This window comes from Stenella coeruleoalba (genome assembly GCF_951394435.1).
Source record: "Stenella coeruleoalba genome assembly, chromosome: 8".
NCBI lineage: Eukaryota > Metazoa > Chordata > Mammalia > Artiodactyla > Delphinidae > Stenella > Stenella coeruleoalba.
In genome coordinates, this window is record NC_137154.1 from 23,845,981 (window position 1) to 23,860,379 (window position 14,399).

The 14,399-nt window shown below is 46.6% G+C and overlaps 1 protein-coding gene across 2 annotated transcripts in view; it reads right to left on the reverse strand.

Annotated features, from left to right (window-relative positions):
• EHF (ETS homologous factor) overlaps positions 1 to 14,399 on the reverse strand; it is a 40,912-nt gene that overhangs the window by 4,416 nt on the left and 22,097 nt on the right. Inside the window, exons 3-8 of one of the 2 annotated variants that reach the window (XM_079929257.1) lie at positions 12,586 to 12,831; positions 10,236 to 10,298; positions 7,499 to 7,567; positions 7,312 to 7,380; positions 1,845 to 1,904; positions 84 to 279 (exon numbers count right to left, since the gene is read on the reverse strand). In XM_079929257.1, the coding sequence (XP_079785383.1) occupies positions 84 to 279; positions 1,845 to 1,904; positions 7,312 to 7,380; positions 7,499 to 7,567; positions 10,236 to 10,298; positions 12,586 to 12,831 (703 nt within the window). Of the gene's footprint in view, positions 1 to 83; positions 280 to 1,844; positions 1,908 to 7,311; positions 7,381 to 7,498; positions 7,568 to 10,235; positions 10,299 to 12,585; positions 12,832 to 14,399 lie in introns of both variants that reach the window. The other variant, XM_079929256.1, reaches the window with a different exon arrangement.

Genomic DNA, 14,399 nt, shown 5'->3' on the forward strand with positions numbered 1-14,399 from the left:
TAAGGTGGCTGGTCTGATTAAGACAGCCGGGGGAATGACTGGTCACACGGCCTTATCACGTTTGGAGACGTGAAACCCCTCACCTCATGGCTCGGCTGAGTTTTTCGTAGGTCATGCTGCTGTTGTTTTTCTTTTTCCCCCATAGCTGGGCCACAGCCTCTGATTTCAAGAACCTGAAGATGCCCTCAGACCGGTCTTCCCACTTGATTAACCCTGGATTCTTGTCTGGGTTCAGGAGGATGTCGCGGATGAATTCCCATAAGTGAGTCCCTCGCGGATCTGAGGTGAAGGAGAAAAAGGAGTTTATTCATGGCTGAAGTCACTGCAAAGAAGGGCTAGAGGAAGCCTAGAGTTGAAATATCTCACAACAAGTCAGAGATACTCGATTCCATGCTACCCACCTGTGACGCCAAGTCACAGACTCCCCGCTGGGTATTTAAGAATGAACTAGCACAGGTTTTTAATTTTACAAATCAGAAAGCTGAAGCATGGAGAATTCAACTGACTTGACCAAGGTCACACAGCTAACGAGTGGCAAAGCCAAGACAAAAGAATAGGTCTTACACAGAGAACAGATTTGTGTTTGCCAAGGGGGCACGGGTTGGGAGAGGGGGCGGAGTGGGAGGTCGGGGTTAGCAGATGTAAGCTATTATATGGAATGGATAAACAACAAGGTTCTACTGTCTAGCACAGGGAACTATATACAATATCCTGTGATAAACAATAATAAAAAATATTTTTTAAAAAGGACGTATATATATGTATAACTGAATCACTTTGCTGTACAGCAGAAATGAACACAACATTGTAAATCAACTGTACTTCAATAAAAAGAAATAAGTTTAAAAAATAGGTTTTGGATCTCCTAGGCTAGGCGGTGTATCTTCTAAATACGGTTAACAGATTGCTGGGCATTCATTTCAACTTGTTACTTCCCAGGAGAGCAACGCTCAACCACTTTTATTCAGAACCTCTTTTGTTTAGAACCTCAGTCAATTAGACGGCTGCCACCCAGCAACTGTGTGTCAGCCAAATGCGCATCGGCAGGGTCTTAGAATTCTAACTCCTAGAGTATATTGGTGCGGGGTCTCACGGGGGTGGAGGGGGCCAATTTGAAAATGAAACAGCAACTGCAATGAAATTAGCAACCAAATTCAATTCTACCCTCACTGGATTTGTGACACACAACTCCCTCCCACACCCAATTTGAAGGGCTGTGTTCATTCAGTTCTGTGGGATGACCTGGAGTAGCAGATAGCAGATGGCAGTCCAACTCCTTACAATTTCCAGATTACACCACCTTGATTTCTTTCCGTGTCCTCCCCCCCACCACCTCCACGTCTCTGATATTTCATACACTTTCATAAGGTTTTATTATCGGGGGAAATACAACTCCCCAAAAGCACTGTTGAATCTTAAGAATAAACAGTATTTCTTGGAACAATAACTCCACAAAAGTAAGAAGCCAACATTCAGCAAAAGAAAAAAAGAATACACCCTCAGCTGTTTCTTCCCATCTCTCTCCTTTTCCCACCCTTTTTTCTGGAGAAAGGGAAATTGCTCACCCCGTGCCTGCAAGAAGTTCTTGTTCACTGATGTCTCAGTTTTAGCACAAAGAGAACAGAATGAGGAGTCAATAACCACTGGGCCTCCACTTTGAGAAACAACTGCAGAGGGGGTTACTTAGACAGCAAGTGATGCCTCTCTTTTCACACCCTACCCAGTCTGAGGTGAAGAAATGCAGGTAGAAGGCAGAGGCAATATTTGTCTAAACACTGGTGGCGTCCAGTTATTCTCCACTCAAGGGGAAGGGCCAGGAGGCATCTGAAAGCCAGCCAACTTACTGTGCTTTTTGGTGTGGGACTTTGTTGGTTGGTCTTGCTGCTTTTTCATATCAGGCGACTCTGCTAAAGAGAAAAATGAGAACTGCTTCATTTCCCTATTTCCTACAATTATCATCTTCATTCATTCATCCACTCATTTCACCAGTATTTATTGAGCACCTACTACATGCCTAGCACTGTTCAGGTAGGTGGTCGTGTCCAAAACAAAACAGAGGTGATAAGTGCTCTGGAGAAAAAATTTCAGGGTAAGAAATAGGGGTAGAAGTGTGGAGATAGGAATAATTTTGCCATTAAATATAAGGTGGTCACAGAAGACGTCTCTGATAAGGGGACCAGAAAGGTGTGAGGGGACAGTCATACAGAGAGGTTGTGGAAGAGCTTTCCACGCCTGAGAATAGCAAAGGCCCTGAGGTCAGTGTGCATAGAATAGAAGGAAGTCAGTGTGGCTGTGAACAAGGGGCAGAGGGGAGCAGGTGAGGTTCAGATCACTAAGGCCTTGTAGGACTTTTTGAGGATTTTAGCTCTTATTCTGTGAGAGGTGGGAAACCATTGAAGGATTTATTTTTTATTTATTTATTTTTGGCTGCACTGGTCTTCTTTGCTGCCCGCAGGCTTTTTCTAGTTGAGGCGAGCGGGGGCTACTCTTCGTTGCGGTGCATGGGCTTCTCATTACAGTGGCTTCTTGTTGCAGAGCACGGACTCCAGATGTGTGGGCTTCAGCAGCTGTGGCACGCGGGCTTAGTAGCTGTGGCTCACGGCCTCTAGAGCGCAGGCTCAGTAGTTGTGGTGCCGGGCTTAGTTGCTCCACGGCACGTGGGATCTTCCCGGACCAGGGATCGAACCCGTGTCCCCTGCATTGGCAGGTGGATTCTTAACCACTGCACCACCAGGGAAGTCCCCACTGAAGGATTTAGGTCATTGAAAAGTTTTAGGCTTTTATATATATATATAAAACAAAAATGTAAACATTTATAACAAAGAAAGATGATTTATAAGCCAGAGGAGTGCCTTTTTTGGCATGCAAAGTTACCTTTTAATCAGCCTGACAAAGGGGCCATTGACTGGCCTGAGCTCAGTACAGAGGGCCACAGTGGACTATGGAAACACAGATTAGTTTAACAAATGACTCATTATGGTAACCCTTGAGATTATCAACAAAGAGGAGTTGACAGAGGCAAATCTGTGAAATAAAACTTGTTAAAGAGAAAACTAAATGATCTAGCAGTGTGTGTGTGTGGGGGTGTGTGTGGGTGTGTGGGTGTGTGGGTGTGTCAGTGGGCACTTCAAATGTCAGGACAACTAACGCAGATCTTACCAAAAAAAACTCCCACAATCAAAAATCTGCCAACTTGAATCCAGGGCAGCCCCTAAATGGTAGCCAATCCTGATAAGAAATTGGACCAGTATATCGCATCCCTTCTGTGTACATTACATCAGGGCTCCCTAACTTAAGGTTTGCTGACCCATGTGTGGACTTCAAGGGCATTCCAGACTGACTGAAACCGCAGGCAAAGGAAGAGGGTCCACAGCTTTCAAGATTGTCAGTAGTGATCCATTATTCAATAAAGTTTGAATACCATTACCTCCTAAGGAAAATGGTTAAGAAGACTAGCTCCTGTTTCTTGACCACTTACTATGTACCAGGCACTGTGGTCAGCACTTTCCATGAATCACCTGTTTTGATTCACACAATCGCCCTATGAAGAAGGCGATAGCAGGATCCAGAGGTTTCACTCATAACCACTATTCTATGCCATTTCCAAAGAGGGTGCCACATAAGAGATTTCATAAATGTCTTCCCTGCCAAGAATCAGGTTCAGTTCTGCAACCCACTAGTTAGTGGGGAAAAGTCATTCCAATTTGATGATTCTCTATTTCCCCGCATGCACGGGTGCATTCACCTATCTGATCCCCCAGATTGTCACAACTCAGAGCTCCCAGCAGTTTGAAAGTCGTGGTGGGATAGATGAGAGAGTTTTAATAAGATCTGGTTACAAGAGAAACCTCTTTTTCTGGTTAAATGTGCCACCATCCTCCCCCACCCCGCCGCCCCTCCCCCTCAACACTGTCAGCAGGAGGGTTCGCACCCGACTTGGATTTCTCTGAAACCTGAAAGAACAAATTCGCAGGAAATGCAAGGAGACTCCACTCTCCCTCCCTGTAGGTTTCAGGGTGAGGTTGCGACATCCCATCAGGATGTGACAATATTGCGACAGGTTGGCACCCACAGCGGTTTCCAAGTGATACATCATTCTGACAGGGCCACGTTGTTCTGCAGACAAAGAGTGGCATTTACCCAGCAGGCCACAAGCAAAGCTCATTTTCAAATGGCATCCAGGAGGGATGCAGGGCCATTATTTCAGAGCCAGCATTGAACTCAGAAAAACCCAAGTGTAGGTGTCTCTCAGCTTGGCCTCAATCATTGTTTACGGGTTGCAAACTCATGTAATGCAAGAATCAGTTACTTTGGGGAGTTAAGGTACCTTTATGAATAAAATGGAAACCTTGGCCCCTCTCCCCAGAAAAAGGCACATATGTGTACACTCGTGAAATTCTGCAACAATTTCAGGAGTGTGTGGGTCACTTAGGAGTCCATGGACTCCAGATTAAGAACCCCCAGACCAGCTACACCACGAGGACATGTTCTCTTTGAGATGTCAGCCATTTGCCCAAGCTAGATTTCCATCCAGCTTAAGAAAGACCTCCCGCGAAAAACATCCCCCCAATAAAAATGTGTGCATCATCGTAGGCAAGAATATGCAGCCAAGGGCAAAAGAAACTTGAATTTCTTCCAGCCTCTTCTTCCAGTCCCCAGGGCATGCGCGACAAGCTGTGGAATCACCCACCTGCCTCAGCACTAAAATCCTTTGATCTGAAACCTCACCTTAATATGATGGCCTTGCCCCCTGTATCTTCCCCCCGGCCCCCAAATAAAAGTCAAAACCTTTGAAGTTAGCCGCGTGGTTAAGTGATTCATCCTTATAAAATAATGGCTTGCTCTGGGGAAACTGTCCAGATTGGCCTTCTCCTGCTCCACTCCCAGGCACCTCAGGCCAAGGTCCAGTCCAGACCGGGCAGCACCAAGGCACGAGTTTATGATGAGTTCCAGAGCATGACTTCATCTAAGCTGCTTCACAAGAAGCAAAGATTAGAAGCATTTGCATATTATTCAGCTGTGAGCCATTTCTTTACGGGATATACAAATTTCAGCGTTATAATAGACCATGCCACCCTCGCTCTAGGCTCAGCGAGTCGGTAAATAAACACATCAATCCCGAATTAGCGTCATTGGCTCGAGGACTATCGGGCAGATCCGGAACACTGGCGGCGGCCATTTTATGAAATGAGCAGATGACAGAGACATCAAAACAGAGCCCGCTTCCCCACCTGTGTTTATCAGCGAGGGCGTCAGTTGACATGTGGCCTCGCCTCGGCGCGGCTTGTGACTTGCACTAAAACACATAAAGATACTTAACTGCACTCATGGGAGCTGGAAATCCAAAGACTCAGACAAATGACAAGGGTCTTTGGCGGGGGGGGGGGGGGGGGGGGGGGCGGTTCTGGTCCCGTCCAGTAGAGACTAAACTATTCTGAAAGGAACTGATCCTTACAAGGCTGTAATTAACTACCCTACCTGGAAGGCTGTTACCCCAAAGAATTCAGCAACCCAGACACTGAAATGATTCTTTAAGTGATCATTCAGATCGGGGTCCTGGAGGGCTCATCTCATTTTCCAGCCTGTGTTACCATTTCGGGATAGGAATGTGGAGTAAGGTGATCAAGAATCAAGGGAGGTGCAGGAGAGCAGATCTGTAAAGCCCATTTGAAGAAGGACTATTCAAAAGGAGAATAGTTGAACTCAGGAGACAGTGAGTTAGTTCCCTGTTACTACAAATATGAAAGCCGACATTGGTCCCTGTTGATTGGGAGATTCCAGCAGGTTAAGTCAGGATGCAGGAGAGAGCAGTGTGGCCTGGCTGGGAGGGCAGCAGAGTTGCTTTTCCTTTTACGGCTTTTCCTCTCCCAGGTGCCTAGAGACCTAACCATCCCTGAGGCTCAGGAAGTGGTTGGTTCAACTTTATTCTTCCTTGGAATCTTCTGCCCTAAGCCAAAGACCCAGGACGTGGGAGGTGACACCTCAGGAGGTGTGTCAGGAAGTCAGAGGGCGACCGTGGTGGTTTCTTCAGCTCTGAAAACCTTGGTCTTGACTGGGTGGCAACGATTGCCACAGAAATTTTACCCTGACTGGCTCAGTTCCCCCAGCATGGCAAATCCACTGCAGAACCTTTCCAGTGTTTGATCTAGTTCCCTAATTTCAGCAAATACTTAGAGTGACACATAAGGCGATGGGCCTCTGTGTGGAGGGGGAGGTCGAGAAATGAATTGGCCTCCATTCTTAACCTCAATTCCAGAAGCATTTACCCTGGCTGCCAGCCCTGTCTCATTCAAAGGGCTTGACCCGAACAAAACCTCAAACCAAAAGCTTGCATTTTTTCAGTTCTCAAAAGCACACTCAACAAAATGAAAAAAAAAAAAAAAAAAAAAGGAAGGGTTGTTGTTTGATTCTTCCTTTCACAGACACTCTTTTAAATCCCAGTTCTGAAGCTGCCCCAAATTCAATTCCAGGAAAAGACAGATTCACTTGTGACGGGTCTAAGCTCCATTTCACAGAGCCAAACAGATTCACAAATTCACACCGAGATCAAGGGACAACACGAAACCCTCTCTTCACCTCCCCCATGCACTCATTCCTACCAGTGGACCTATTTGTAAGTGGACAAGGAGAAATAATCTGAAATACAATCTGAAAGCTCCTCTCCCAGACTCTCAACAGACCAACCCTCCCGCTCAGTGTAACCTTGATTGAGAGTCATGGGTAGACCCCAGATGCATCCAGTCCTAACCAAACACAACTCATATGAACATAATTCATAATGTGCAGGTGGTCTGACTAATTAGAGAGTCCTGATGAGCCGACAAGGTCAGACTTTAAAACTGACCTGTGATTCCCAGGGTTCCAGAAGTTTTCAGCTACTGCCCTTCCACCCAGAGACCATCATCCCAGGTTCACTGACCTCTGAATTCCACTGTTAGACATTCAGTCTCTAAAGCCAAAGACAGCTTGTTGAAAATTAAATAGAGCCTTCTCCCCCATAAGGATACCCACATATGAATAATTTTATTGGATAATTTCACAAAAGCAAGTTTTTACTGAAGAGAGAGTTTCTGTTGTCACAGAGAGTGACTTGGTTTCACAGGAGCAAAACACATTTCCTAGAGGCATCCTTGCTGGTCATTTTCAATGTACAAATATGGGCCCGAAAGCAGATTCTCTATAAATTTTTCCTAGCCTTTTAATGGGAAAGACTCCAGCAAAGTTGGAAATGTAGGGCATTGGTAATTCTCATTAATTCACAGTAAGCACTTGCAGGAGGTACACTCAGCCTCGGATGTCAGGACAACTTACCAATGGGAAGGTGACCGCTGGTTGTCATGGAGATCTGGGCCCGGCAGAAAGTTTTGCTGTCCAACAACTCTGTGGCAATGAAAACATAAAGGACATTAAGAGTCCCCTCCTTACAACATAAATTTTGGGCTGTTAGAAAACCAGAATAAGAATGTAAAAGGGTCTTAAGCGTTGGGGAGTTAGTTACCTACTGTGCTACCATAGTTGGTGTCATATAAATAGTTTTCTTCTTTCCAGGTGTTCATGATGGAAGGGTCTACAAAGGACAGAAAATGGGAATGTCAGCAATCACCTTCCCCAGGTGAGGAGTTTGCCTTTTCTTACTCACTGTTCATCAAAGAGGTGTGGGACAAGGGGCTGGTTCTCAGAGAGAAGAGATAAGATTCTGCTTCAGCCACATGTTACCTTATCATAATGTTACCCCAGTTTTCTTCCAGGGCCCTAGGGGAGGTGGACTTTGTTACGGCCCCATCCAGGTGTTCTACACCTGTTGCATTTTGAGGGAAGTGAGAGAAGTTGCAACAGTGGGATCCTGTCCTAGACCAATGCTTTCCTGAGGATATTCCCAGTCTGCACTTGGTTGGTGGGGGGTGGTCCAGGAGCCTGGCATTGTCTTACATTCTACTATATTGTCACCAGAATATTTTTAGACTAGTAAAAAAAATGGTAGGGACAAAATAATTTCATGATTAATGAGCATCTTTTCCTAGTAACGTCTTCGTGGGAGAATTAATGATGTTTCTTTAAGAAAAAGTCTGCTCAGTCTTATCACAGAGTCTTTATTGCTAAAATCCAGAGAGAAACTCTCCTCGAGTTGGGTGACAGCCCCCTCCCTCCAAGATTTCTCCAATATGCTTAAGGGGTGACATAAAATTTTCAAAACAGAACTAAGGAGAAGGAGATGAGAGTGTTACCAAATCAGATAAACAGGTTTTAAGAGTAGGGCCTCATTGCTTCATCTAGGAAAAGTTCTCTCTCTCTCTCTCTCTTCAGTGTGCTGGGTAAGCACGTCTCCTGACTCTTCAGATTTCAGACTCCAAGGAAACTCCCCTCCACCTACCCTAAACGAAGCCCAACTCCTACACACCCCTCACCTCTGGGCTGATCTCCAACAGAAGCTTCTTCTTTCCTGGCTGGCCAAGAGCTGTGAGATCTGGCAGGAGCTGTCACCTCATCCCCACCAGGAGCTTCCTGCTCTCCCCTCGTCACAGACAGAGGCTGCCCTCGGCTCCCTCCTGCCCAGCATCTGAATTTCAGGGCCGGGGTGGTAAGCCACTGGCCGAGTTTCATTTTGTTTTTGTAGCATAAATGGTATAAAAACCTGACTCACTGGCTAAGTCCTCCTGTTTACGACATAGGGATTTAGCTGGTATTTGAACTAATAGCTACGTGTTTGGGCACCCCAAGCCTGATCACTTAGGGGTTACACCCTCTGTCCTCGTTGGGTCACCTTGTGTACCTGTTGTTGTCTCTGAAAACAAACTGAACCAAAAAGGTTTGGGGGTGTTGGCCCCTGTATGAGTCTCCTTTCCCCTCCTCCCAGGGTGGAGCTTCCTCCCCACCCTTCGGCTCAGCTTTTCTGAACTGGCAACATGAGAAGATCTGGATGGTCAAGGAGGAATTGTCAAGCACTTGGGACCTCTCCAGTACCAGCCTGGCTCCTCCGCTGGGGCTATCTGTCCAGTCAACAGTGGGGATTCGGGTCAGGGGGCACCATCCTCTAGGTCAAGTCCTGTGGCTGCCTCTAGGGCAGTCACGTCCATAAAGCACAGACCATCTGGGTAACTCAGCACTGGTCTCTGGGGGGAAGGGCAGGGCTAGGAATACCTAATTCACATGTTTAGCAGCTACTGTTTTTTCTTTAATAATGGTAGACCAGCCCCCTTATAAAAGAGTAAATAACTGCGTGGGGCCAATTTCTGCCCCTAGTGACTCACAAATCACCCCAGGTCTAATATAGTCCTTGGGGACTGGCACGCAACCTGCAGGGAGGCCTGAGGCAAACTCCGTGGTTGGTCCATGTGGCCCACATTCTCACTGATGTGGACATGGGGAGTGACCTTGGAGCAGTGGCAGCTCCTATGGACCTGGGGGGACTTGCAGAGCTCTCCCTAGACTAAGAGGTCATAGGCCAAAGGTCACTATACAAAGACCTCTGATTGGTACAAGGCTCTAGGGCACAACTTCTCGAGGCAGTTACTGCCCCCTGCAAGTTCCCAGGGGAGACAGAAAGTCCCCAGGAGAGAGATTTTGGGGCAGAGGAAGGAGGGATGATTAGGCAGATGAAGGAGAACAAAAATGAATGTAGCTACTCTGGGCCTGCAGACCCTACTCAGAGCTCAGAATAGTGGCTTTTGTCTAAAAGCATACTTAAGGCAGGAGTCAGTTCCACAGCTGCCTTTGGACATCCCTACAGAAACTCCAAGGTCCCCAGAAACTATAGTAACTACAACACCAAGTCCAAACCTTCCTCCTCCTTGAGAAACACACTCCCTCCAAGGGAGGAGAGGGAGAGGAGACACTGACCCTTCCTCTTCTCTCCCCTGGCTTCTCCTAACTTGGCCAAGTCCGATCCCCTGACTCTTTGTGGTGACAAGAAAGCCCACTTAGACTCTGCATTTTCTGGGCTCCTGGATCAGAGCCTGGATGTTCCCTTGACCAACCATGGGAAGCAGAGAAGTGTGGGCAGAATTAGGCTCACCATCTATCTTAGAAATCAGAAATAGTCGGCAGTCACTGGTCCCAAGGACGAGGGATGAGGCTCATGGCTGCCGGGCCCATTGGAGACAGCCAGGGAAGAGACATCCCTGGGTTTCCTGCCAAAGTACTGGCTCCGTCCCGCTCTCACACTCTCCCTCACACTCCCTCTCAGTTGTCCTCCGCAGGCCTTTGCCTACCAAGTTGGCTCATCTGCCACGACTCACCAGCTTGTTCGGTCTTGACGATGACATTGTGTGTGGACTGGAACAGGTCACTGCTGCACTGGCCTGTGAAGGACAGATTGGGAAACTCAGAGCAGGCCCACATGTAGCCAAAATGTGTTGCTTGACCAAGGACGAAGCTGGCTTCGTGAAAGAGTTTCTGCCAGTCCCACAGCACGGTCACCCTTCTTTGCTTCTGGGAGGGGGCTTCCCTCTCTGGATCTATAATCTCAAGCCTGGGGCCCTTGGCCCAGAAAATCAGTAGCTAGGGCACCAACATCAGATGGAATTATTTGGCCTTGCATAGAGAAGGCATCCAGTATGGAGGAAATAAAACTTTAGAAGTTGAAAGACCAGTTTTTCCACTAATAGCTGCAAGGTACTTCACCTTTCTTCATCTTGGTTTCCTCAACTGTATATTTCGGAGATTAAACTAGCTAAAGTCATTAGATTTCCTCTAAGGTGCTTTCGCATACTAAGATTTGATACAAAATGCAAAGGAAACACAAGGAAAATCACCTTAATTCTTCTTTGATCTTAAATTTAATCAAACCCCTTTTGATTAGATCTAATCTATGAGCTATGTCTGGATAAGTGCAGTGATTCTTCCCTTATTTATGCCTGGCAACTTTTCTCCAGATGTATCATATATAAAAGCACATATATACATGTGAGTTCGTTTCATATGTTTTTCCTGCCCATCCAGATTATAAATATCTCAGGAGCAGAGGTCATGCTTTAATGTCTCTGACCTTCAGTTTTCCCAGATGAAAACTGCCCCTGTCAAATGGGTGCAATATTTATTTTCTCATAAGGTCACCAAACGAATCAATTCACTTAGAGTCCTTGTATAAGTAAATACTCAATAAATGGAAGTTAGAGGAATGTCTACAAAAAGGCAAACAACGAAACAAAGGTGAGAAATCTGGACATTAGGCATTCAGAGGCACCAGCAGCATGCAAGTCATGGAAGGCCAAAGATGGAAGGTCAAAGGTGGAAGGTCAAGGACGGCCACATCACCTCCCACGCTTCCCTGCCTTGAGCTTCAATCAGGGCAAAGCTTTAAAGAGACAGAGACAGAGAAAGAGTTACCATTCCACTTGAGATGCTGCAAGTTGCTGTAGAGGAGCTGTCCCGCTGGATTTAATTGGAGGTGGGGAGGTAAATATTTTTAATTCTTCAAGTGTAAGTCTGCTCTTTCTGAAGATGCCTGGGGGTTATTTTTAGAGCTTTGTTTGGTTTGGTTCTAGTAAAAGAAAAAGGAGCAACCACCTCTGTGAGGTGGATGGGAAGTAGGGAGTGCCCAGGAGCTGAATGAGGTCATCTCAAAGGACCACCACTTCTGCCCGCTCCGCAGCCAGACGCTGGGTTCTCTTCAGTGTTGATGGCAGCTCTCTGGATCTGAATCTGGTTCACAGCCCTGGAGCTCATGCTTCCCAAAGCTCCAGCTACATGCCCAAACACAGATTCTGCTTAGACAGCATGCCCATTCCGATGTGGACAGGACAGCTCACTATTCGTACATATCACTGCTTTCCAAAATAGTTCTCAGAGGAGCTAGTTTTTATAACCACTATCAGAAGAACCTTAGGCCCGTGTCAAGGACATTCTGCAAGACAGATGTCTACCCTACCAGCTCTTGCAAGCCCGTGTAGCACGCGTGCATGTGTGAATAAACTAGCACCAATGGACAGCCTTTAAACGGTGCCTGTCCATGTGCTAGGTGAGGCCTCAGGAAAGACACCTGGGGCTCTAGGGCAGCACCAATCCCAGAAATCACTGCAGAAACATCCCAGATGTGTCCAGACCATTCGTTTTAAGCCTTTTTTCGATTCAGGACCTTTTAAAAATCTGTTGTAGTATCGTAAGCTTTCTCCCCTCCCAAAAAACAAACTAGATCTAATTTTGCCTATTTTCATACCACACTTACGTCCCATCTTAAGAACCTAGGTGTAGAAAGTTTTTTAAAAAAATAGCCATGATGATCTTAACAAGCAAGGGATTGGGAATGAAACAATGAACCCCATTTGCAAGAGAAAGAAGTGGTTTTTCTGAGAGTACCAAGTATCCTGTGAATACCCAGCTAACCTTTGTCTCCTTGGAAATTAACCATGTAAAGAGAGAATTACGTTATGCTGGATTTGTATGGGATTAGACACATCTTGTGCCCTAGGCTTCAAGCCTGTCCTCTCACCTCCCTTCTACTTCTCTGTCTCAGGAGACAGTAATTTGGAGGTGAGACCATCCTTGGATGCCCCTAAACAGGAGCCCTGCCAGCTGTGGAGTCTCTGCTCTTCCCAGATGGCTCCTAGCAGGGCAGAGAGACAGAGACAGAGACAGAGAAAGAGTTACCATTCCACTTGAGATGCTGCAAGTTGCTGTAGAGGAGCTGTCCCGCTGTCCCTGCCGCCCGAGTGAACTCCTGCAGACTCATGCTGCAGAGATGCTCGCCGTTGATGTCAAACTCCTGGAAAGGGATGCAGCTGGCATCCAGCTGGTTGGTGTCCAGGAGGTGCTGGAGCCATTCCCACACCTGGTACTTGGTCCAGTACTGAGGATGGATTTCATGCCACTGGCCTCCAAAAAACCCGCTGGAAACTGCAAAACAGGAGGCGGCCCTGTGAGTGACCTGTGTTTGTTTCCGAGCATGATCCCAGACGTGGGGATGCCCCTCTGGCTGCCAGACGTCACAGGGATCACAACCACCCTCTGCGTGCATCAGTGGGGATTGGAGCTTGAGATGGGCTCTGGAGAGGAGGCTCTAGGAAACGCAATTCTTTCCCCAGTTGTGGTGGGAGCCAATCATTCAGCCTCCGTATATCTTCATTTTGTTCTCCATATACTTACCCCTGAGCTCTGGATGAGGACACAACACTTGAAATGCTCTGAGATCATGAGCTCTTTCCCCACCTCCCACAAACTACCATGAAAGCTAAAGCATTGCTACAGTTTCAACAGAGTATTAGCTTCTTGTCCACACCCACATAGTTGTCTCCTTCTCCCTCTCTCTCTCCCATTTATTTCTCTCTCTTACACACGCATATATACACATACAAACCCAAAACTCAGACCATTTTCAACCAAAACTGAAGCTTGAGACTCAGGTTCTTTTCTCTGTGATGCCTTTGCTGCTCCCCAAAATGGTCCAGATGATTCATCTGCTCACGGTGCTGACATCCTCCCACCCCATACTGGTTATTACAGCCACTAGGATGTCACTTCCCTACTCAGCTACCTTCAGCAATTTCCCTTTATCCACTGAAATTAGGCCCCAAACTGCCAAGCCAGGCATTAAGGCTCTTCACTAACTATTCCTCAAGTGACCTTTTGCCTTTTTTCTATGTTGTTCTTTCAGCCCGGTTTGTATTCTACCTATCACTCCCTGTTGAATTTCTACCCAGCTTGCTGACCCTGACCACCCTATAAAGCCATCGCAGACTGACTGCTGAGGGCTGCTGTCCTCTGAAACTCCAGGAGATGCACTTTACATTTCTCCTAATGACGTTTGTCATGTTCTGCCTCTCTTGGTGGGTCTCTAACTACAGTCCTGTTCTCCTTTGTAAATTGTACGCTCAAGGTCATGGACTCTATCTTACCCATCCTTGTATCTCCCATAAAAACTACCTCAGAGACTTTGCCATCATAGGTACTGTCTCTCTCTTTCTTTAGTAAATTTGGGGCTGAAGAAGAAATAACGTCGGAACCTGGAAGAGTTGAGAGGTGCATTCACAAGATGGTTAATTCAAGTACCGGTGAAGAAGAGGAATTCATTCAAGCCAATAACTATTACTGAGCTCACTATGGACTAACCATCTATGTATGTGACTCTCATACTCACTTAAGAGAACATGACGAAATCCGCCCAAAATCCTGGAGGGATGGAGAAGAGAGAACCAGCCTCTGGCGGCATGTAACCAGACTGAGAGACCTTATGATCCCCTTGAAAGCATGGGCCAAGGGAAGGAGCTCTCTAGTGGGCAAGGTGAGGGGCAAGGACAAGGGGAAAACCCTATTATAGCCCACCAAGCTGAAGGAGGGGAAGTCCAGCTGAGCATGACACACAGATATTCCCACAAACTCAAGGATAGACCAATAGAGGAAAACGTAGCAAAAGAAAATGCTCCCTAACTTTTTCTTCAAGGTCATGCTAGATCAGTACTTCTCAA